The sequence below is a fragment of the Anolis sagrei genome, chromosome 2, assembly GCF_037176765.1.
Source record: "Anolis sagrei isolate rAnoSag1 chromosome 2, rAnoSag1.mat, whole genome shotgun sequence".
In the NCBI taxonomy this organism is placed as follows: Eukaryota; Metazoa; Chordata; class Lepidosauria; order Squamata; family Dactyloidae; genus Anolis; species Anolis sagrei.
Genome location: NC_090022.1, coordinates 124,696,371 through 124,720,827, shown reverse-complemented (window position 1 = coordinate 124,720,827; position 24,457 = coordinate 124,696,371). Strand labels below are relative to the sequence as shown.

The following is a 24,457-nucleotide window of genomic DNA, read 5'->3' as shown; positions in this document are numbered from 1 at the left end:
ATCTACCCCCCCCCCCCCCACACACACACACACTGCCCTCTTCTGCTGCAATCACCATGATGTCTTTTCATTCATTCATACACAGAGGGAGAGAGACAGATAGACAGATAGCAAGGCAGATTAAGTGTCTGCTGGATCACCAACCTTCAGAGAGATGCACCTGCTTTCTTCATTTCCCTATGGGACAAAATAATGACAGCACGCATGGGGTTCTGACACCATCAGGCAAAAAAAAAAGTATGCTTTTGTGTGTGTGTGTGAGTTTCAAAGGAAATACGCTGTGATTATTTCTACGGGTAATCAAGTAACAGAGGATCCAACAAGGGTCAATTTCTTTATTGTATTCACAACAAAAATGTGGGAGTTGTATATCCCCTCTCCAGCACTACTTAACAAGTGAGGGTGGGGGCAAGAAATGAACATTGTGGTTTCCCCTTTCTTTTCCTCTTAAATGGAGGCTATTGAGATACCAAGTCATTGCAAAAATTGAGGAAATGGGACAAAACATTCTCTGGGAGTGTCTTGCATCTGCCCCTCCCCTTTCTTAATTCAGAGCAGAATAAAATCAGAGCAGTCCTATAACCAACCCAAGCCACACATGGAAACCAATGACATTAAAATGTAAGTTCTACATTTTGGTTGGACTTTGCTTGCACATATTTTGAACCATTGTTGAGTTTTCCTGTGACCTCGAAATAAAATGTACATTGAGAAACAACAATATCTTCATATCGCTCACAACTTGGTGGTTTTGAAATATTTTTCCAGTGGGGTGCCCAGCCCCAAACCTGGAATTTTTCTGGAGGCCTGGCCTAGACAACCCTACAAAATCAGTGGATTTGCCATAAATTGACAGGTGACTTGAAGGCACACAGTAGATTTTATGACATTTGTTCACATTTGCTTTTGTTCTTCGTCTCACAAAAGTCCATTCAGGAAAAAACAAAGAGTAGTTGCATATTGCCTTTGATTGGCAGACCTCTATGCTGACTCTTGTTATCTGTACCATTTTCTACCATATGATTGTCACAGATAAAGCAGAGCACATACTATTGCCAGTTAGGCATGCTATCTCCAAGCAGATAGCTGTTTTATTGTCGCAGCTAAAACTACAAAGAATCCCATATCACCTTTAAGACTAAGAGATTTCATACAGTTGTACAGAGAGGTTGTTCATTTTTTCTCAGCAGCAAACATCTCTCTTCTATGTGCCCACAGCAGTAGGTTCACCGAAGAATCCCTATCTATTTACTCTTTCTCTCCCTCCCCTCTCCTGCTTTTCACCAGTGAGGGAGTACAGTTACTAAGCAGCCTATGAGTCCTTAACAACACTCCCTCCTCCTCCTCCCCCTCCCTTGTTTCCCTTCCACAATTCTTTCAACCAATGGCAAGTATTGGAAGGATGTATGTCACAAAGGGTGAGGGTGGGATAGAAGCCTTGTGTGGGAGGGAAGAATAGGAGGAAGATGTTGCCCCTGGGCATTGGGTGCTCAGCAGCCTATGGGGATACGAGCCTCTTTCCATTCCTTCCCTTCTCTTCCTCAGCACCAGCCTGCAGACAGGTAAGTTGCAGCCACAGGGGCTACTGAGGAGGCCTCTCCTGGCAGGAGTGGAGCAGAAATTGGCCAAAGAGCCACTACCCTTACAGAACACACAAACCGTCTGGGCAGGCATTTTGCCTCTCTATCCCTAGGCATGTTTCACCTTGAGCAAAGAAGAGGTCAGAAAACATCTAGACTACAAGTGATGCCTTCTCCCGAATAGTGGTTTCCACAAATCTTTGCCTCTGCAGCCTGTGGAAAAGGTTTGATGCACTAGGCTAAGGAGGACAAATGAACACAAGAATATATTCATGAGCCCTTCACCCCCTTCAAAAAATCCACTGCTCAGATTCAAAAGGAATCACTTAATAATAAACTGTGGTAATGGAGGGTTGGGAAGAGAGAAGATACTTATGGGAAAGAGACTTGTTACTTTTTAACAGGGAAAAACTAAAGACCTGAATTGGAAAGAATATTTGCTATTACTGATTTCCTAGTTGAAAAATAAGTTTTCTGACACCCAGGCAGGAAGAAAACACAGTGGTGAGAATTCTGTGCCATTTTCACCTGGTATTTGCACATCTTAAAATGTGTCAGGCTATTCTGCATAGAAATACATGTGGATTGTTTGCATGAATTTCTGTACAAATACATTCTTTTTTTTGTGCAGAAATGCACAAAATTGTTGATCTTCTATTTAAAAACCAGTAATCCTGCACACAAAAAACTAGTTATTGGGCAAAAACCCCACGTGACTTAATGTGCAAAATAATTTCCCGAAACACTTCAGGATCTGTGTATATTGGAAAAGAACTGCACACAAATATTAGTTTTCTCTGCCACAGGGAGAAGACTGCAGAAATTATTTTCCCTCACTTGGAAAATAAATATTTACATCCCACTAGAGCATGTGGAAAGATATTATTGCCAAATAATATAGTTCTCAGCTAAATGCAGAGAACTATAATTGCTGGGGGAACAGTATCGTTTTCTGGGTGGATATTTATTTATTAAATGTATACAAACTTTCTGCATTAAAAAAGGAAAGAAAAGGAAATAATAAAAAAAGTACAGAATGAATATGGTGCTGTGTGATCACCCCTACAATCTTTCCATCTAATCTTCCATTTTCAAGACCTTAATATGCTCTGGATATAATTATGGAAGATTGTAGTAAGTTGTCTGAAAAGTTGGGGATGGAGGGTGAGAAGGGAGCCACAAACTTCTCTAAAAATCACTTTTCAATAAATGCACAATAGAAATATGACGGTCAACCCTGTGTGAGTCAGGGGTGGAAGTTTGTAGATTTAGACTCCAGATGAGGCTTCAGTTATTGAATCTCTTGTTTGGATTTCTGGAATGAAACCTTTGGTAATGGGCATCATAGGGATAAGGATTTCAAACAGATAAGTACTTGGAATGTCAAAGAGAAAGCTTTGTGGTGGATAATGTTTGCTATTTTAACATTTCCCCCCTTTGGTTTGCCATCATTTACAGTTGGAGGCTTGTCAAACAAGTTACTGGAGAAATATTTCAAAAATAAATGGAAAAACATTCTATATCCAGCTGCTGTGTAATTCAGTGGCTGCTGTAGCTTCCAAGGCAGTGCGTTGATGGGTATTTGTCCCAATGTTGAAGCAGTTGTCTCAAGTACGTAACCTATTTTGAAAACAGGATTCAGTACCTTGAATGGTTCCTCCCTCCCCCCTGGACCTTTCTTCTGATATGTGACCCTTGCCTCAGAGCTGAAACAAGCTAATGCTAAAAGCCTGATGGTCAAAACGTAATTAAACAAGATATTGTATGAAAATGCAGTTGTTTTTTAAAAGTTCACAACTATTTAAAAACAGAACATTGAAGATAAAAATACAGCATACTATGAGGAAGACTTACTGCAATCACTTACCAACCATGTGTAAATAATGAATTCTTTGCTTGCTAGGGAAAGGAAACCAAAAGGCCAACTAAGCTTATGGGGGAAAAAAAAATCACAGCTCAGAAAAGTAACTTTTGAGCTGCAGCCTAGAAACCCCCAATTAGTATGACCTTTAAAAAAAAGTCACTTTGGAGTGCTCTGTCCTAAAAGATCAGTGGAGACTTTCAGGAACCTTCAGAATGTAAAACAGCAATAAGAAATGTGTGGCCCACAGAGGCTATTATATGTCTCCAGGCTTTAGCCTCCAAAGTCCATGGACTCTTCTCCCCACCCTCAATTAAATTTATCCAAGCATATTTTGATCTTCAAATGGCTGAGTCACTGCTCCCAAAGGCCTGCAGGATCAGCTCTTTTACAGAATCCAAAAGCTGCTTCCTCAAACAGCTCCCTCTCTCTGCCTAATTGTAGGGCTGGCTCTGAAGAAATTTTGATTATTTGCCCTTCACGGCTGAAATAATGAATCAAGAAGAAGATGGAAAACAATGTCATTTGGGGAAAAAAAAGATATATTTCTAAATAGAAGTCTCTTTGCTTGAAAATCCCTTATAAGATATCCCTGGAATCCTCTTGGTGATTTATGCTGGCAAAATGTCATTTATGACAATCTAAGTCACTTTTTTGATCAAGTCATAACAGCATCAGTGACAGAGCAGTGATACGAATCTCTGTGATGAGGTAATGTCCACAGAGCAGTTTTGTCTCTGGACACACACAGCACTTGCTGCCATTCCCCCAACAATACAATGCACACACCTCCACGTCAGCTTTGGCATCATGACTCCTCTCCCTCTGCTGCCAATCACACTGACCCAAAAGATCTTGATCATTGCCTATATTTTCCTACATCAGAAGTGAGCAATGGCAGAGGGGGTCAGGGCCAAGACTCCAAATTAATGGGGTGGATTTAGGCCTGGATGATTGGACTAAGCCACTGCATTTTTCAACAGTTTTGAACCATGGCGGGAGTTGGGGGGATACTCCAATTTTTTAATGAGAGGTGTGAAGGACATTTCTGGGAAAGCCTGGTGGAAGGCAATCAATTGCAGTTCCAATAATGTTATGAAGAGGAGCTGCAGGTGAAAAGAATGTAATGAAAGCACAGACTGTCTCCTGGACAGGAGATAGGAGTTGGCTTTGACAGAGATAGGGGTGGATTTGACAGAGCAGGATTATTGTAACACATGCCTATGCTGGGCAGTTGTCCAGGAGCCTTCTGAACAAAAAGAATGTATGCACAGACTAGAATTTAACACTGTTTTTTTTCAATAACCTGCATAAACAATCAAATCTTCCATTAACTCAATAGAAGGAGAAAGATTAAGACTTGTAGCAGGGAGTTAATATGTCTTTTTACCTGTTTGTTTCTGTTTATTTTCCACATCTTCCCCTTCCTCTTTTTCCTCCTCCTCCCCAGAAAAAAGGGGGACACAGGATGCATTATGCTGTTCATAAAGCAGGTGACATTTGATACATTTGGCAAAGAAAGAGAAATGCATTCCCCTGCACATGTGAGCCTCCAGGTGTCACTGGACCTCATCAGTGCCAAATTAATTTAGTTTCACGGAGTTAAGCTGTGTTTTGGATTATAGTCTGAATGGAGAAGTGAGCAGTTCTAAAAGGCATGCAGCAGCCCAAGGCATTAGCATTAAAACAACAATTAGCACAGCATAGCACTATTACAACAAAGTCTAACGTTAGTTAGAACACTAACAAGAGAAATATTATATGGGAATGTAGGCCAGTGGTAGCCACTCTCATATTAGATGGTATGTGTGAGGAGTTCACTCTGGGTTTTCATCTGAACAATAAAGGATATATTCAAGATGCTATACCATTTTTGGGAGTGGGGTTCAGCACTTGAGGTACCTCATTTAAAGTTTGAAGTGATAGCTAGAGTGGATTCACATAATCTACTCACATGGTTGCCCACCAACTACCTATAATTTTGGGAGACTGTAATTCTGTCCTTCATGGTACTGGAGAACAGCTGAAGTGCTAAGTCTGTCTTTTCTATCTGTTTGATACAGCAAAGTTGGTCTGTTTTACCAGTGATCCACTCTAGTAACCAGAGTAAAGTTTTTTTCTAAGCACAATGCATCATGTTTGTTACTGAACTTCATATTATGTACACATTGATATATTTACATTAGAGTTCTAGCCTACAATTAGCAAAATGAAAGGGACAATGGATTGCGAGTCAGCTTGTGGTTACTTGAACCAATAATCTCTCCATGTGGCTGACATTTCCAAGGTGAGCCTTTAAGATAACTCCAAGAATATTATTGTGTTAAAGAAAAAAAACACTGTCAAAAAGTTGACCTAGGGTGCGTTTTCCTTCTAAGTAATCTTTGCTGAATGATGGTGACATTTACACAATTTCTTCTTGCAAGCTGCAATGAAATGTACCTTTTTCCCTTTTACATGACAGTTGGCCAAACTCTTTGATATTGATTTTCCTTTTCTGTATCATGGTTATGGCATTTATATATGTGTGGTAATCACATGATTTCTATCTGTCTATAGTGGGTTTTCCTTCTAGATGTGCAGGCTAGGTATCCAGAAAGATTTTCTGCACTGGATTTCGCTTGTGCAAGATATTTCACATTTTCAAAATATTTCCACATATACTTCACTATAATTCTAGAATATAGGGAGCTCATGGTCAATGGGATGTTCTGTAAGTCCACTGTTGATTTTTTGCCCCATAGGAATTTCCATTGAGTATAAGTAAGCTCATTGGATGACCATGGCTTCTTGGCTACAAAACAATGAAACCTGCTCTGGTAGATCTGAAAAACGTCTGTGTATTGTAGCATCTTGTTTGCAGATGGAACTGGGATCTCGCAAGTATGGCAGCTGCATATACTTGGCACTTAGATAAAGAAAAGATAAATCCACACCACATAATTATAACAGTTTAATCGTAGTTTAAGTACCATGATTGTATCTCATGAAAACCTGGAATTTATAATTTGGGGCAAAACTCAGAATTTCCTTGTGCCCTCTCTCTAGCAGAAATAAATGCCATTCCAATGCATTGTTATTGTTGTTGCTGTTGCTACTACTATATTGGAGTTGTATCCATGTACCTTTGAGTGAGCTTTGTTAAATCAATGGGACATCTCAATAGATATGTGTAGGATATTGCGCCCCCGGTGGCGCAGTGGGTAAAGCCCCTGTGCTGGCAGGACTGAAGACCGACAGGTCGCAGGTTCAAATCCGGGGAGAGGATGATGAGCTCCCTCTATCAGCTCCAGCTCCTCATGCGGGGACATGAGAGAAGCCTCCCACAAGGATGATAAAACATCAAAATCATCCGGGCGCCCCCTGGGCAACGTCCTTGCAGACGGCCAAATTCTCTCACACCAGGAGTCACTCCTGACACGACAAAAAAAAATGCACTGTAAATAGCTAATTGTTTTTTTCTTTTGAAATGGCATCCAAATATTTGTTGTTGGAAATAAGTTGCCTTTCCTCCTGCCATTACTCCTCAGGCTTCCCACCAACTCATTGGTTCTCTTATCTGTAGGCAGGACTTCTTTCTTCCCTTTGACACAAGAACCTTGACTGGATAGACTTCTGCAATCATGGAGCTGGTGGGCTCAGCCTTGACAGCAACCTTTGCCCATCCCAGACCAACACCCTCAAATTTCCTGCCAGCCATCAGCACCATGGCCTCAAGTTACAAGAACCGATTCCCTCACTATGCACTGACTCATAGTCTGAGCCTTCCTTGGAGACCGAGTACCTACTATAAAGTTGCAGCCATCACCCCAACTTTGGCTCCTTTCTCAAAAAGCTCTCAGGGACTCACCCCAAGCCATGCACTCCCTTTCGTCTCCAACAGAACAAACCTCTTTACAAGGTACACTCCAGATGACTGGTATCGGGCTACTCTGACTAACTACAAGGAGTCAGAGGCATCCCGGCACAATGCTGAGAGGCTGAGGGTGGACACTTCCCGGATGATTCAAGAAAAGGATCAGCAGATCAGGAAAACTCAAAATGAATCCACCAAAAACCTGGGAGAACGCGTCAATGATATAGTGTTTTGGAAATCAGAGATCAACCATGAGATAGATGGGATGATTGGAGAAACAAATGCTCTTACAGAAATGAAGAAGAGAATAGAAAGAGCCCTGGTAGAAACAGAAGGACAACTACAGGTAAATGTGGTTAACTCCATTGATATATACTGTGATTCAGCTATTCCATGCACTTATTGGGCCTTTTCTGCATTAATTGGTGGTTAATGGGAAATAATCCAAATCTTCAGTGTATGAAAATCATCCTGCAAATCACTGCCAAAAACACCAGGGCTGTATCTGGCTTTAAAAGGCCTACCTTTTCAACCCCAGCACTGCCCTTTGCTCTCATTTTAACTTTAGCTATGAATCACTTCATCTTGACTCTGGAAAACCCTGTCATTTCAACAAGCATCAAATGAATATTATATCTCACACTACACTATTTGCCTCCATTCTCAGAAGAAAATCAGTTCCAGTTTATTGAGCCTTCTCTCTCCTTTCAAAAAAATCAATAGCATTAAGGTAGAGAAAACCTAAAACATCATTCCATAAAGCAGCATTTAAACCATAAACAGAATCTTGTATTATCCTGCAACAGGAAACAGCAGGCTACACAGCAAAAAGAGCTTAGCAGAAAATGTTTTTATAACCAGGAGTAAGTCTCAGAGGTTAGTGAAGTGTTTCTCAAATTCTGCTCCTCCAGGTGTTTTGGACTTCAGCTCTCAGAAATCCCAGCCAGTTTACTAGCTGTTGGGAATTGTGGGAGCTGAAGTCTAAAACATCTGGAGGAGCACAGTTTGAGAAACACTGGGTTATTGGGAATCAATGAAATTGTTAAAGACATTAGAAGATGCCCTTACATTTTTTGGAATACTGGGGGACTAAGGGGTCAACAAATGGTCCATATGTACTCTGCTTTGCCCACTCTTGTGTATTCAAAACACTTTAAAAAAAAGGGGCTATATCCCCCATCCTGAATTCCTCAGCTATCTAGGGAAGTGGTTCTCAACTGTGGGTCCCCAGGTGTTTTGGCCCACAACTCCCAGAAAACTCAGCCATTTTACAGGCTGTTAGGATTTCTGGGAGTTGAAGGCCAAACCATCTGGGGATCCACAGGTTGAGAACCACTGATCTAGGGGATAATGAGATCTATAGTAAAAAAATGATTCCATATCTTGAAAATAAATATCATCCACCTGCATCAAAGCAGGTGAACAGCTTCTGCATAGTTCCAAACGAACATCTCTGGCAAATGCCAAATAGGTAGATACTGATAGCATGACAGATAGTATTATCCACCATAAAATGAATTCACATAAGGATCCATTTCAGTGTGTGGGGCACGGGAACACCATGGAACATATTCCTCTGTTACATAATAGCAAATTTGAATAGCAGTGATAATAATGATAATAGCAATAATAACAATAATTTTATTTCTTACCCACCTCTCCTCATGGCTTGAAGCAGGTTATAACATAGTTAAAACACACAATAGATGTAAATACACATATTATTGTAAATAATCGTTGTAAAGACACATATTAAAACATATTTCTATGAAATGCATATTAAAATACACAGAACCAAGATTAAAGCATAGAAGACAAGTTTAAAATTCATGTTTAAAACTGGCTGGTAGGTCTTTAAATGGGTTTTGAAAGCTCATTTACATAAAATATAACTTTCATCAGAGTTTTTTCTAATGTCCAATAGGTAGCCCAGGAATGCTTACTTCACAGAGAGAAGAGGATGGGCATTGATCTTGTTCATGATGATGTAGAAAAACAACTAATGATGGTAAGTTCACACAATACCATGAATAGGAGGAAAAAATAATATATATGCAGGGGTAGCTGTGTTGATCATGTAGAAAAGTAAAACAAATGTGGTTTTGTGGATGGTGTAACATGAAGAATGTTGGAAAATTCCAGTTCTGGCTAGTGGTATAATGCTACAGGGTCTTTGAATCCATTTAAAAATCTGGCTTGGTTGTTTGGTTGTTCGGTTGTATCTTGTCCTTCTACCAAGAAGTATTCCCAGAAATGCTAAAATGAAAGTCTTCTGCATGATGTTTTTCTCCATATGTTTTCTGGTATTAATATGATGATCGGGATGGGAAAGCATTTTAGTAAATGTCACATATATCAGGTATGAAGACTAAGAGCCTCACTGATCTTGGACTGCAACACCCATCATCCACTACAAATGTCAGTGTGGCTATGGACCTCTTACACAGGGCATTTTTGCCCCATTTTGCCACTTTGGATCATGGCAAAGATGGGGTGAGGATACTTTTCCTCAGAGCAGCTCTGAGCAGTTGTTGCAGTCCAGTAACACCACACTCTACAGCCCTGACACAAATCTTTCTCTTCATGGTGGATAGCTGACATAAAGGAAACACAGTATGTAAAAAACAAGTTAAAGTATACTCATGGGATCTTTTTACTGGCTACAAAGAGTAAGCTTTAAATAGATGCACACTGATGATTTCATTCATGAAGAAGCAGCAAGTGAGTGTGTGGAGGGATTATAAGAAAGTCAGAATTAAATAAACCTGTAAAGTATGAAAAATGACAATGTATTCTTCCATTACTGATCGTTGCAATCGTGTGCGCATGGGAGGAAACAGTTTGGTTTGAAAACAGAATACAAAGAAAAAAAATCCTCAAGAGGTAACTGTTTTAGGGCACTTACTATTCAGTACATGTCAAGTACTCCCTCATCTTCTGCCTGACTTTTTCCTGTTCTTCCTGCAATTCCTGGACACTGTTTAGGAACCTCACTGATGTTACAGAAGGCAGGAAGTATCCCAACAATAATTTTAAGTATCTCGGTGCTATCTTGGACGTGTCTTCCGGGCCTTGTTTTCCTTTATACATCCTTCTTCTTAGTCCTGCCTTGTTTGTGCTTTCTCCTCTCAAGTGTTTACATCTTCAGCAGTAAAACTTTCCCCATCTGGTTTAGGAAAAATGACTTTTTAGGATTATAGCCCCCAGAATCCCACAGTCAGGAGAACCACAGCCAGGAGAACCACTGTTGGCTGGTGGATTTTGGAATAATGGTTCTCCTTCTCTCAAAAGCTTTAAAGCTTTGGTCTGAACCAATACATTTTAATTTTTGCTGAGATCCTGCATCAAACATAAATTTTATTTCCTTGCTGGACCCCTGACATCCACTTTAAAATTCAGTCATTAATAGAGCAATGGAAATCTTTGGTATTGCTAAGTGGGGCATAGCAACACAGACCTCCATCACACTAGACAGCTGACTAACCTTTAAAATGGGTTTCAGGGTTATTTTAGCCTTTATGTTTGTGTCCCTAAAATATACACTGGATGGCTCTTGCCGAATAGTTCTTCAGGTCAGAGTTTGAATCAAAGAGTTCTTAATTTAGTTCAGGGCCGGCTTATCTCTGTCGTACATATTAAGCGATAATCCTAATGTTCTGCATTATGTTCAGCCATGATAACATCTATCAATCAAAATGGCTGTTGGTGAATGTGGAATCTTTGCACAATGGCTGGATCTAAACTGCCAAATAATGTATGATGCCTCACAAAAAAGCACTAAACTGTCTTATAGCCTCATATAATCCAGTTCAGTGCAGTTAGCACTTCATCTGACATAGGTGGGGAAAAATTGGAGAAAGTGGGGGAAATTGTCTTCTTGCATGTAGAATTGTCTTCTTTGTATGAGATTCCATCTTTAAAGATGACAAATAATTTCCTACCCCCCATCACAGAGGATCACCTCCTCCCGCCTGAACCATCTGCTTAGAGGAGACCTGAAGCACCATTCTTAGACACAATTTCTGGGATACTTGACTTTCCTTTCCAATCCCCTTACTCTTGAGAAGACAAAGGACATTGTTCTTAAGACAGACCCCCCCCCCCTTATCTACACTCCTGTCCTTTCCTCCCAATCTCATTACTCTCAGTAGCAGAAGGCCAAAACACCACTTCTCTGGGCTACCCTTGTTTCCCTCCACTCCCATTATTCTCAATAGCAGAAGTCCAAAATCTAAAAAGCTAGAAGTAGCACAATTTCTAAATCCAAGATTACTATGAAGGAGAAATAACAGAAAAAACAAATTGGTGATATCTTGACATTTCAGTATTTCTAATGATTAAATTAAATTTTAAAAAATACCTCACCAGGCTCATGTAGCAGAATTTTAGGAGAGAAATGGCAATGCTTGGTAGAAGACCACCCAGAGGAACACTACTTACTCTGTGTCACTGGAGCAATTCAACATGGGCAAATTTGAAAGATCCCATCCATGTCTTTCCCTCACTTTCTCCCATTTCCATACAAATAATGAGCTCAGAAGACGATTTCCCCCTGCCTCCCCCCTCCAGTTTCTTAACATTTCAAAAACAGTTCTCTGACCATGGACCAACAGACAGAAGTCTGTCTGCATCATTTGATGGGCTCCTTGATTCTTAGTTAGGGAACTGTCAAGAACGGTGGGGGGACTATGTGGGACAACGTCTTTAACTTGCATTCTGAAACTGCAATATATGGCAGTATAGATCCAGCCAATAACATTCTAAAACCCTGATCAATAGAACATTTCTCAGTAAAGTCAATAAGAAGTCTAATGATCAGGGCATATTTTTAAGCAATTTCTTGCTTTTGCCACACTATTAAGATTCCAGACTACAAATCCTGCAATCTGTTGGGCCAGACTTACTGTCATTTCTTCCAGTATGCTTACTTGCTAATACAGGCAAGTGACACACAGTTAAGCTGGACATCAGAAGCTATCTGGGTCCTTCTTTCATCCAAAGCAAACAAGGTGTTTTCCAACAAGGAGTGCCGTGTGGAAACATTCAGTCCTACAGAACCATAATTTTGGCAACACAAAAAGCATGTGGGCATCAAAATAATTTCAGATGTTAAAAAAAGTTTTGTGGGGAAAAAAGCTAAAAGAAAACTTCTCTGATTTGGTGAGGATGCCTGATTGACCAAATTGATAGTAGATGAAGAAGCTCATGGGAAATATTACCTACTCAAATTAGCACAGCTGCAAAGTGTGACTTTGCTGACTCCTGTTTTTAGAACCAGGGGCCTGTTCACATGGGGCATTTTTGCCCCGTTTTGCCGCTTTTAATTCTGGCAAGGATGTGGCCTGCTATACACCATCACCCAACCCAGAGGCAGCCCTAGGTAATTTTCAACGGTAAGCAAACAGTATTTTGGTGCCCCCTTCCCCACCCAGTCACTGATATATATTTTCTGTTCTTCGTGGGAGTTCTGTGTGCCATATTTTGTTCAATTTCATCATTTGTGGAGTTCAGAATGCTATTTGATTGTAGGTGAACTATACATCCCAGTAACTATAACTCACATATGTCAAGGTCTATTTTCCCCCAAGAGTGCCTCAAGAGTGCCTCTGGGCAAAATCAATTATACTGCAAATGCTTACTTTGCGTAATGGGTTGAGCCGCCCCTGACCCAATCCATACTAGGCCCTGGCCACATTCCTCCCAAAGTGGAGGGAAAGCACTGAAAGGTGCTCTCCCCTCCACTATGGGGAAGAAAGTGTACTTTAGATAGCTCCGATTGAGCTATCCACACTTTCCTCCCCCTTTTGCTGTGTGATGGCAGAAAGGGTGGCAGGGCAACATGTGTTGCTGCACATTGCCATTCTTTCACCCATCTAATGAGGGGAGGGAAAGGGTGATGAGGGGAGGAGAGAGGGTGCATAGGATGCCATGAGCCACCCTGTGTGCTTTCCCTTTCACTGCTGATTGCCGGTGCAATGTCATGGCCCAAAAGGGCCATGAGAAGAGGTCCCTGGTCTACTTTGCCAAACAAATCTCAAATCAGCAGTCTTCTTATTCATATATTTGCATTCAGCTGTCGTTATTCTTTTAAAATCCAATTTTTAAAAGGGGCATAAGGGGCAAAGAAGTTGGCAGAGAGGGGTGAAAACACCACAAGAACACACTGTCAGTGATGGGATAAACTGGTCACAGCTTTTGGTGCTTACATCTTACAGAGTTTGCCTATGCCTTTTATCAAGTATGCAAGAAGCATTCAGTCATGAGATGGTCAGCCTGCTGGCTGATGCTCTCCCCATTGTATCTGTTGATGAGCACCAGTATGGTAGCATGATCTGGAAGCCCACTAGAGTATGTACCAATACATGTTCCCTCTCATCAACGGAGGGTAAGGCTGGCATACCATCCCTGAACCAATAATCAGAGAAACAAAGAGCTGGAAGATAGCCCGACCCCGTGACATGCAGGAATACACAATCAAAGCCCTCCAGACAGATGGCTATCCAGCCTCTGTTTTAAAAACCCCAAAGAAAGAGAGTCCACCACACTCAGGAAGTTTTTCCTAATGTTTAGGAGTCTCTTTCTCTGTAGTTTAAATCCATTGTTCTGCGTCTTTAGAGCAGCACAACTATCATGTCTTTTCCTGTCCAGGTTGCACATGCCCAGCTCCCTAAGCCACTTCTCATAGGCCATGGTTTAATCATTTCAGTCATCTTTTTTTTTTTGCACACATTGCATTTGTTAATATTCTTCTTGATTATAGTACCCAGTATTGGACACAGTATTGGTCAAAGGAGAATGCAGTGGTAGCATTTATTTTCTTGATCTAAACTCTGTATTCCTATTGATGCAGCTTAGAATTGCATAAGCATTTTTAGCGGTCACTTCACACTATTGATGCATGTTCAACTTGTGGTATATGAGGACTCCTAGATGTCTTTAACAGTGTCACCCTTCCTTTATCGGGAAATTTCATTTCTTCTGCCTAATAGTACTATAAGTTAAGTATCCCTTTTCCAAAATGCTTTGGATAGAAGTGTTTTGAATTTTGGAATTTCTGTATTTGCATATGCATACATAGTGGCATATCTTAGAGATTGAATCTAAGTCAAAGCACAAGATGGGGAGGAGGAAAGAGACATTTTACTGCTGAGAAAATAGAGGATTCTCTAAGACATGGCATGTATAGTTGGACACCATGTGCTTTAAAAAGTCACAGAGAAGACATTATTTGTTTATTCAGATAATTGGACCCATGTTACCTTCATTAATTCAAGAAAATGTTAACAAGGTTTTTGTTGTTTTGCTTTTTTGCTTTAATGGCTTGACCAGGAGGTTGATGTCATCCACTCATGTCAAGAGAGAATGAGAAGACATTTGGACAAGGCAATTGCCCAGCTTGCGTAAGGAAATTTCTCATCTTCACTTTCCTCAAAAGGTTTTTAAAAATAAATTCTGATGTGAGCACCTCATCAGTTTTTCCAATAGTGCAGCATAAGAAGTAGAAATGTTTCCAAAATCCTCCTTGGTTTTCTTATTCAGCAAGACCAGAAGGAAACCATCTGTCACTGAGAAGTACAAACTTGTCTGTTGAACATACTCAATAAAAGGCATAGGCAAATGGTAGAATAGCCCTCAAGTTAATGATCTTGCCAAGAAAACCCCATGGTAGGTTTGCCTTATGTTCTCCATAACTCAGAAACAACTTAAAAACACAGGATCATAAAACTTGGCAGGTAATTAAGACATGGTAAGACCAAGGGGAGAAATGAAGTCCCATCAATATTTTGACAGATCACTGTGTTCAGGTTATGACCTTTAAAGCTCTACATGGTTGGCATCCAGGATACCTACAGGACTGCCTTCTCCCACTTAGGCTCTCTGGGAGAATGCATTGTTTACTTCAATCAGATATCTTAATGGAATTCAGACTTAGTTTCTTAATTGTCAGGCATTACTGAGCCCAGACACTGGTTCTACACTTGCAAGTCATCTCTCTAACTAGTGTTGAATGGCATTGGCATATTGATGGCAGCTCCCCCAAGTCCTATGGGTTCTCACGTAGTGGCTTATTATATTTATTAAACAGAGAGTTAAAATGTAATTTTGTGGGGCATCATACATTCATGCTGTGGAATTGAGCCCAAATCCTGATAACAACCCTGCAGATAAGTGCAAAGCCACGTCCCTCCCTCACAGAACAGGTCCAGTAATAGACCGTGGGTAATGGTATTATTATTATTATTATCAACAACATAATTATTTCCTGCCTTTCTTCTAGGATTGGGACCCACAGTGGCTCACAATCTTAAAAACTATACAATTTTAAACACACAAAATAGTAATATTTAAATAGAATTTAATATTGTGTCATAATTTTGTTAGCCACTTTGAGTCCCTATGGGGGAAAAGTTGGGATATAAATAAAGATTACAATTATTAAAAGAAATAACACATATTAAAGCAAATAAAACATGTGATTTTTCTGCTGTTGATGTGATTTTCCTGCATCTTGGCAGGGGGTTGGATTGGATGATCCACAAGGTCTCTTCCAATTCTATGATTCTAAGATTCTATGTTAATATCAACCCCTGTCCCATTCTTTAAAATGTTCTGCCTTAAAAGCCTGCCTGAATAAAATCAAAAGCTCATGAGAGACCAAGGAGAATCAACAGCCACCTACATATTACGTATTTAGTACTCAAGAGAAATAATCCACCAGGGTCGTCAATCCATTAGGTTCCAGAACCAACCTTAAAGGCTGAGATGGATAGTTCAGATAATCTGTGTCTTACGAAACACTCTAGAGTCATCACTACCATATCCAAAGCTGTGACTTTCCAGGTGAAAAAGGATACAAATTTTGAATTATATCAAATTTCAAATATGTTCTACATCATATTTTAATATAGCATGAAAGATGGAGGTAGTTTGTCAGTATCTGAGCCATCCAACTTCAATTTAGCATGTAAACAAACTATGTATTACAAGAACAGGAATTACTTATTGATTCTAGACTACTACTGGAAGCTGAAATTAGCTCAAGCTATAACTTGAATCTAGGCAGTAATTTTCTGATTGAGATCTTGACTATGTTTTTATAATACAATTATTAGCTGCTCTTGAGTCTTATGAGGGAGAGTAGGGTTCAAATAAAACTGAATGAAATAAAGAAATGTCAAGTGGAGTTACATTAAATGAAAAGCCACAGGGATGAAATTAGGATTCTAGTTTCGAAAAGCTGAAATATTATTGTTGAAATAATGATAATGGGTCGAAGGAGCCGTTATCTGGGATACACTTGGGGTGTGTGCATGTTCACAGAAGTTATCATTACAACTAACCTTTTAATATTTTCCCCAATAGAGCAAATAGAGCAGCTCAGCATGAGCTGGAGAAAGACCTGAGTGACAAGCAAACTGCTCACCGAATTGATGACAAATGTCACCATCTGAGGAACACATCTGATGGCATTGGCTATTATCGGGGCGTGGAGCGAGTGGATGCTACGTGAGTTTTCCAAAGGCTTGTACACAAGCTCCCTTTGGAGGAAAGGGCTGCTGATCTTATCTGATGTCATGCTAATGAAGTAATAGCACAGAAGAATCATTCCCTCAGGCTTGCTGTAGGAAGCTATTGTGTAAACAGATATATAGGTTTCTGCATTGCTTCAGCTGACAATATCCTTCTATGTATCTTAGAAAAGGCCACATAAATGCCACATACTTCATGGCTTAATGTTACAATTCCTGCTACTGCCTCTGAATTTGCCACTTCCACCACAGACTTGAGGCTGCATTCATATGCATGAGCCATAAATGGTTGCTTGTTGCCTGAGATTTCACAAAAGCCATCCTCAATTCCACCTAAAGTTTACATGCATATGGAAAGCTGGAGCTGTGCTGTGGCTGCTTATTCCTGCTAATTTCTGAGTAGGCATAATACATCCATGTATATTGACTTATGTCTCTGCTTAGTCTGTATTGTCACTCCAGTTTTATATTCCACCAGTCAAGCTTTTATTTTAAAAGAGAAACAAATTACACATACAAACTAGAGCACTGTCATATGACTGCAACTGTACCCTTTTCTTCTTTTTTAAAAAAAGAGATGCATGTAAAAGATTTTCACTACACATTGTGACTGTGTGCATGAGCATGAATGATTAGCAGAAGTTTTGAATAATTTGTGGCTGCTGTGGTATTGAAAATCCCTATCTACCACTCCCCTTTCTTTGTCCCATCTTTATCTTTCTCTATATATGCTAGTAAGATGCTGAAACATTAACATTTGTAAAAATGTGAGTTAAAACGGACACATCTCAAAATAGTACATTTGAAACTGAAAATAGTGTCATATGGTGCAAATGGAGCTAGTATTCCTTCTGCATTGTTTCAAAAGGATCCACACAAACTGTGTACAGGCTTCCTTGTTTGTTTCTTTTTGTCCTTTCCCAGGATTTCTGTGCCAGAATCCTGGGCCAAGTTTACAGATGATAACATTCTCCGCTCTCAGAGTGAGCGAGCAGCCTCTGCCAAACTCAGGGATGATATTGAGACGCTGCTCGTTGTGACTGCCAATGAGATGTGGAACCAATTTAACAAAGCAAACGTTGCCTTTACCAACCGCATCTCAGAAACAGCTGACGCCAAAAACAAGATCCAGACCTATCTGGCTAAGGTGGAGTCAATTGTTCTTCTCCCTGATTGGGGCTAACTGCTCTCTCCCTTCATGATATAGCTTTATTGCAGGAGTTGGGTAGAGCTTTGCAGTGTGCTTGCTGTACTGGCTTTGTTGGGAAATCGATTCTTTGGAAGAGGGGTTTTTCAATGGGGTAATACTGTCAGCAATCTTTGGTTTAAATACCAGGCCTTTTATTAGCCTAAATACATATAGATACAGTTTGGCTGCAATCTGAATATATATATATATATATTACAAAGAAGTACATTGATCAAAAGACCTTAAAAGCATCAGATCCTGTCTGATCTTGAAAGTTAAGCAGAGTTAGCCTTGGATAGCAAACTGCTAGGAAATACTAGGAAATACAAGATACTATATTGTTTGTGCATTTCTTAACCAGAATTCTGAAATTTGTAATATTCTAAAATCCCAAATTGTCCACTTGGGTGACTGAGTTAGTGATACCCTTGCTGTATTTGATGACTCAAGCTTGACAAACTTTCATGCACAAAATTATTTAAAATGCTATGTATAACATTACCTTCAGGATATGTGTATAATGTGTATATTAATCATTTAGACTAGAGTCCTGTCTCTATGATATCTCATTGTGTGTATACATATGCAAATCCAGTAATTTGAACTGTACAATAAATCAGTTCTGAATTAATGCTGGCTTTTGAGCTGTGATTTTAAAAACATAGGGGGAAAACAGAACTCTTATGAGCAGTGTCATCAATACATGGGTAGGGATTACATTACTGCTAAAATAGCTCCTGATATTCCATCTTCTCTTGTTTGTGTTGAGCATGTGATGGAAATGTTACTTTAATGGCCCATTGAAGATGTAGTCATTCCTTCCATTTTAGTGAAATTTTGACAGAAATCAATGCACTCACAAAAAATACTCCAATACTAGACCTCTGTAAAGTTAAGAGTCTTCAGACACATGTCCATTTATCCTTGATTACAGGACTGATCTGGAGTGTCAAATTGTTGTTTTATTGTTTTAATTAATGTTATATGTATTGGTTTTAATGATTGTTTTGTATTTAATTGTGTTATTTTATTGTAATTGTGATGCAGCTGTCTTGCACAATTACTAATATAAGCTGTCCTGAGTCCCCCTTCGGGGGTTGAGAAGAGACAGGGTACAAATGCCATAAATAAATAAATAAATAAATAAATAAATCCGGATCATCCCCAGGACAGTTTTGTTTGCCAGCCCCCTATCCACCCATCTGCCCCAGCCATTTTGGAGGTGGGGTAGATCCACCCTTATCCCCCCCCCTTCCATTCTCTTTGTAGTGATGGCCAGTAGGCAGGACATGGTTAGTGTCCATTGCTCATCACGTGGAGTGAGATTAGCCTTCACCAACATCACTTTAGGCAGTGAGCAACAGATACTAGCCACCACTATGACAAGAATGGGAGTGGAACAATGAGAGCCATCCCATGTCCCTGGGTCACTCGAGTCCGGGGAATGGGGAATAGCTGTGTAAACATTTACAAATGGTTTCATCTTGGAACCAACTTGGACCAATTGCTTACACAGGTCCAAATTTGTGGTTTGCTCTGGATTCTTGGGAAGAATTTGAAGGAACCCACAACTTTTGTTAATGTGATTAAAGGCCACAATAAGCAGCCATACCCCATGTTAACCGAAATCAGCTACATGTGTTGTGCAGCTACCACTGAGCTGATTCTGCCCCCTACTTTTCAGGAGATTCATGTCCCCCTCTTCAAAATAATGGATCAGTGCAGATGTGCCCTGTATCATTCCTGGGCTTCTGCTCCCCACAGGAGAAAACTCAATTTAAGGAGAATTGAAAGTTGCAATGATTCAGTCAAAGTGGCTCGACGCACAGAAAAAGGCTACAAAGGAATGGGTTACAACTCTGGATCAATTCAAGTTCTATTACAAAAACGCAATGCAGAAGAAAAAAGTGTGCATTTTCACTTGTTATTTTATTTTATTCCTTTTTTTAAAAAATAGAGTTCTTGTTGGATTTTTCTTATCACCTTTCTTTCCACAATCTGCAGACTCTGCAAGAAATCTTTGAGACAGAGATGACCATAGAAGCAGTTCGGAAAGCTGTCAGGAGCAAAAGCGCTTCCTTGAAGGTGGCCCAGACTCGCCTAGATGAGCGCACAAGGAGACCCAATATAGAACTCTGTCGGGACTCTGCTCAGTTACGGTATGTTGCATTGTTGCTGTACTTGGGGTCAGGTGTGCTGAATAAACTATAAGAAAATTTAGGAATGTGAAGAATTTCCACAAACATTTTGTCCTCAATAAGAATGGGAGTTACTGCCACATTTTGGGGGGTGGGGGTGGGGATAAAATGTTTTAATGTTTTGCTTCTGTGTGAGATCATCATGTCTGTTTTTCACTAATCAGCAATAGCAAACAATTGGCTTTTTATACACTAATATTTTGTTTTGGAAAACCACCTCCTAAATTTGAATTTTTCACAAAAAAACCTTCCAAAAATGCAAAAGGAAAATAAAAGAAACATGTAAAGGATCTCTTTATCACCTAAAAGGAAGAAAAGTTTTAAATGTTTAATTTTTGTATGGAAGAATAAATAAGTGAAGATTTACCTGCCTAGGACATTTGGTTTCATCTGTCACACCCATAAAGAATAGCTTTTTCACATGTCCATTAAGCTCTGAGTGCTGGCTACAATTGGAGACAGGAAATGGGACCAAATAGATTTGTTTGTCTAATCCAGTTTTGGCATTGTTCATGTTATACTCAGTTCACTGACAGGCAGCAAATGGGATTCATCTCAATATGCCTTCTTGGCACCTTGGTTGCTTTCATTCACCTTTCACTCACTCTTTCACTCACTCTGCTGGCTTTTTCCTACTCACAGTAGTTAAAGAAATATGAAGCCCATAAAAAAACCAAACTAAAAACCAGAATACTAAAATGTGAACAGGAAACCACAACTTTCCATTCTCTCTTCCCCCATGTCTGCTAACTGTCTCACTGGCATTTTTCCATAGTTCAGTCTACAAATTTTCTCTCATTAGTTTTGTGGGGAAAATGCATTCTTTCTTTTCTACTACCATTTTCATCACACTAGAGAATGAATCCACTTTAAATGTAGTTTCTGCCTCCTGCAGAATTCTGGGGCTTGTAGTTTAGTGAGGCTGTTAAAGGCTCCTCCCTAAACTACAAACCCCAGAATTCTGCAGGAGGCAGCAACCAGATTTAAAGTGGATTCATTCTTTAGTGTGATGAGGTCTCTAAAGAAGTAAACTATCGTATTAGTTTTCTTATAGAAACCTAACTAGTGAACATCAGTTGGAGAAAGATCAATGGTATCCACAGAATTCGCAACAACAGAGTCTTGAGGCATTTTAACAATTCATACATTAATTTATCATAAGCTTTTGTGGCTTAGGATTGCCTGGTCAGATGCATGGAGCTGTAGCTATATACATATATGGATGGATTGGGATAAAATTGAGGTTAGTGGGAAATGAAATCACAGTGATTGTTATAACAGCTATGATCATTCACCAAGTAGAGTTGTTTTGTGTGATGCCACTAAGATACATGGAGAAGATTAATCAGCAATAGCAAACAGAGGAGGGCGACTAAAATGATCAAGGGTCTGGAGAACAAGCCCTATGAGGAGCGGCTTAGGGAACTGGGCATGTTTAGCCTGAAGAAGAGAAGGCTGAGAGGAGATATGATAGCCATGTATAAATATGTGAGATGAAGCCACAGGGAGGAGGGAGCAAGCTTGTTTTCTGCTTCCTTGGAGACTAGGACGCGGAACAATGGCTTCAAACTACAAGAGAGGAGATTCCATCTGAACATTAGGAAGAACTTCCTGACTGTGAGAGCCGTTCAGCAGTGGAACTCTCTGCCCCGGAGTGTGGTGGAGGCTCCTTCTTTGGAAGCTTTTAAGCAGAGGCTGGATGGCCATTTGTCAGGGGTGATTTGAATGCAATATTCCTGCTTCTTGGCAGGGGGTTGGACTGGATGGCCCATGAGGTCTCTTCCAACTCTTTGATTCTATGATTCTATGATTCTATGATTAGTTAGAAACAAGAGCAGTCTCTTTGATGATTTGAGCATGCTAACATCCTTTCTTGATGTGTTCTGCCCAGCCTTGTTAATGAAGTGTATGAAATTGATGACACCATCCAAGGACTTCAACAGAGGCTGAGAGAAGCAGAAGATACCCTCCAGGCTCTGGTTCACACTAAAGCCAACCTAGAACATGATCTAGCTATAAAAGCTAATTCACTCTTCATTGACCAGGAGAAATGCATGGGGATGCGGAAGACCTTCCCCAACACACTGCGGCTGGTGGGTTACACATAGGAAGGAGCCAATCACACAGCATATGAGGGAGCTTAGGGCCTCCCTAGATAATAAAAAGTGTGTTGAGGGGAGGTTTGTTCTGTTGCACATTTGTGAGCTTTTTATTTTTGATGATATGACTGTATTTTCACATATTAAAGAATGCTGTGCACAGGAATTCACCGATCTGTTTGATGTGTTTAGTGTATTCCCTTTTCTTCTTGTTGAATGTTTTCCTTTATGGTAAATAACAAAGTGGCATGCAGCCCAATCGTATTCATGTTTACTTGGAAATAGATTTCACTGATCTCAGTCAGTGGACAAAGCACAGTATCTGAATTTTACCAATTTGTAATTCTTGCCACCTTTTGTAAGGATAGCCAATGGTGATGCATGCTGGGAGGTGCAGTGCTTCAACATCTGGAGGATCGTACCTTACTTCTTTCATTCTTAAGTTAAGTTTCTCAAAAGAAAGTATGGATATAACAGCACCCGGTACACTGGCTCCATAGAACAGTAGTTCTCAACCATCCTAATGCCATGACCCCTTAATACAGTTCCTCATGTTGTGTTGAGCCCCACCACAACATTATTTTTTTTGTGGAAACCTCATAGCTGTAATTTTGCTGTTGTTATCATAATGTAAATATTTTATATACTGGATGTATTTTCATTCACTGGACCAAATTTGGCAAAAATATCTGATACACCCAAATTTGAGTACTGGTGTGGTTGGGGGATCGATTTTGTCATTTCGGAGTTATAGTTGCTGGGATTTATGGTTAACCTACAATAATAGAGCATTCTGAACCCCACCAATGATGGAATTGAACCAAACTTGGCACACAGAACTCCTGTGACCAATAGAAAATACTGGAACAGTTTAGTGGGGATTGACCTTGATTTTTGGAGTTGTAGTTCACCTACATCCAGAAAGCACTGTGGACTCAAATAATGATGGATCTGGACCAAACTTGGCATGAATCCTCAATATGCACAAATGTGGAGTTTGGGGAAAATAGAGGGAGTTGAAGTTGCTCAGATTTCTAGTTCACCTACAATGAAAGAGCATTATTAACCTCACCAATGATAGAATTGAACCAAACTTCCCACACAGAACCCCCACGACCAACAGAAAATATTGTGTTTTCTGATGGTCTTTGGTGACCCTTCTGACACCCCCTTGTGACCTCTCCAGGGATCCTGACCCCTAGGTTGAGAAATCCTATCATAGAAGGAATCATATGTTCTTGGTTTTCTTTGTACCCAAATAAATGGTTGGTTCTAAGGGTCTGATATGTGTAATCTCAATCCCTCGACTGGACTCGCCCAGCTGTATAATGATAAGCATCACAACTGGGGAGATTTCCATTGCTTTAATTCTAAAAAAATTGGAAATATTAGGAAAAGAGTCAGGAAATATTTGTCCAAAATTGTAATAAGGTCCTGAAATTCCTTGTATATCTTAGCCACATTAAAATATAATAAGCAACATATCAATTAAAAAAAACTTCCTCAAAGGAGGAAGAAAAAGGGAGGGATGATAAATGTGACAACACCTATAAGTCAAAGTGTGTTTATATTCATTAAAGCAAAAATAAAAACTACCGTAGTTATTCTCTAAGATGCTGCCATATTTCTTTTCCCTCCTCCCCTTCCCTTTTCACTTTTTATGCTGCAAGATACTAGCATGGCTATTTCTTTGAAAACTTCTTCAGAATATCATATTTTGAGAGGTCAGGATTTTCTTTCTATCTTTTTTTCTTCCTCACTTTGAGAAATATGATTTCTACATTTGTATTATGTGATTTTATAGGATGTTTGGTGGTGTGCTACACCGCTGTAGAGAAAGACTCTGGCCATTTCAATGGCCAGAGTCTTGATTATACCTACTGGCTTACCAACAGAGATACTTAGGTAAATTTAGCAAAATATCAATGTGATTTATCATGGAAACATTCCCTCTCTGTATGTTGATATAAACAATGAGGCACCTCAGATGAGAGCTGTAGATATAACAAATTGGTCAGACTTTAAATAAGCCGTCTCTGTAAAGGCCCGAAAGAACAACTTGCAGTGAGAGCACAGCTAAAGCTATTCTGGTAGGTTTGGATAGATAAATTTGAACCTCAAAGGCTTCCACTTACAAAACCACT

General features: G+C 39.8%; 1 protein-coding gene across 2 annotated transcripts; it reads left to right on the top strand.

Moving 5' to 3' along the window:
- The first annotated feature begins 1,446 nt into the window (after positions 1-1,446).
- On the top strand, positions 1,447-22,479 carry TEKT3 (tektin 3). 2 transcript variants are annotated; one of them, XM_060764515.2, is made up of 8 exons: positions 1,447-1,562; positions 7,007-7,643; positions 9,222-9,305; positions 14,627-14,697; positions 16,661-16,804; positions 17,752-17,974; positions 20,021-20,175; positions 22,106-22,479. In XM_060764515.2, the coding sequence occupies exons 2-8, from the start codon at positions 7,065-7,067 to the stop codon at positions 22,320-22,322; spliced, it is 1,473 nt and encodes a 490-aa protein (XP_060620498.2). In that variant the 5' UTR covers positions 1,447-1,562; positions 7,007-7,064; the 3' UTR covers positions 22,323-22,479. The 2 variants fall into 2 exon arrangements, with proteins under 2 accessions (XP_060620498.2, XP_067321654.1); XM_067465553.1 differs by having other exon boundaries at positions 6,972-7,643.
- The last annotated feature ends 1,978 nt before the right edge of the window (positions 22,480-24,457 follow it).

Coding starts and splice junctions, on each gene's coding strand:
- TEKT3 (XM_060764515.2), top strand. CDS start 7,065: ATGGAGCTGGTGGGCTCAGCCTTGACAGCAACCTTTGCCCATCCCAGA. Junction 7,644..9,221: donor AAACAGAAGGACAACTACAG/GTAAATGTGGTT, acceptor AATGTCCAATAG/GTAGCCCAGGAATGCTTACT. Junction 16,805..17,751: donor GTGGAGCGAGTGGATGCTAC/GTGAGTTTTCCA, acceptor GTCCTTTCCCAG/GATTTCTGTGCCAGAATCCT.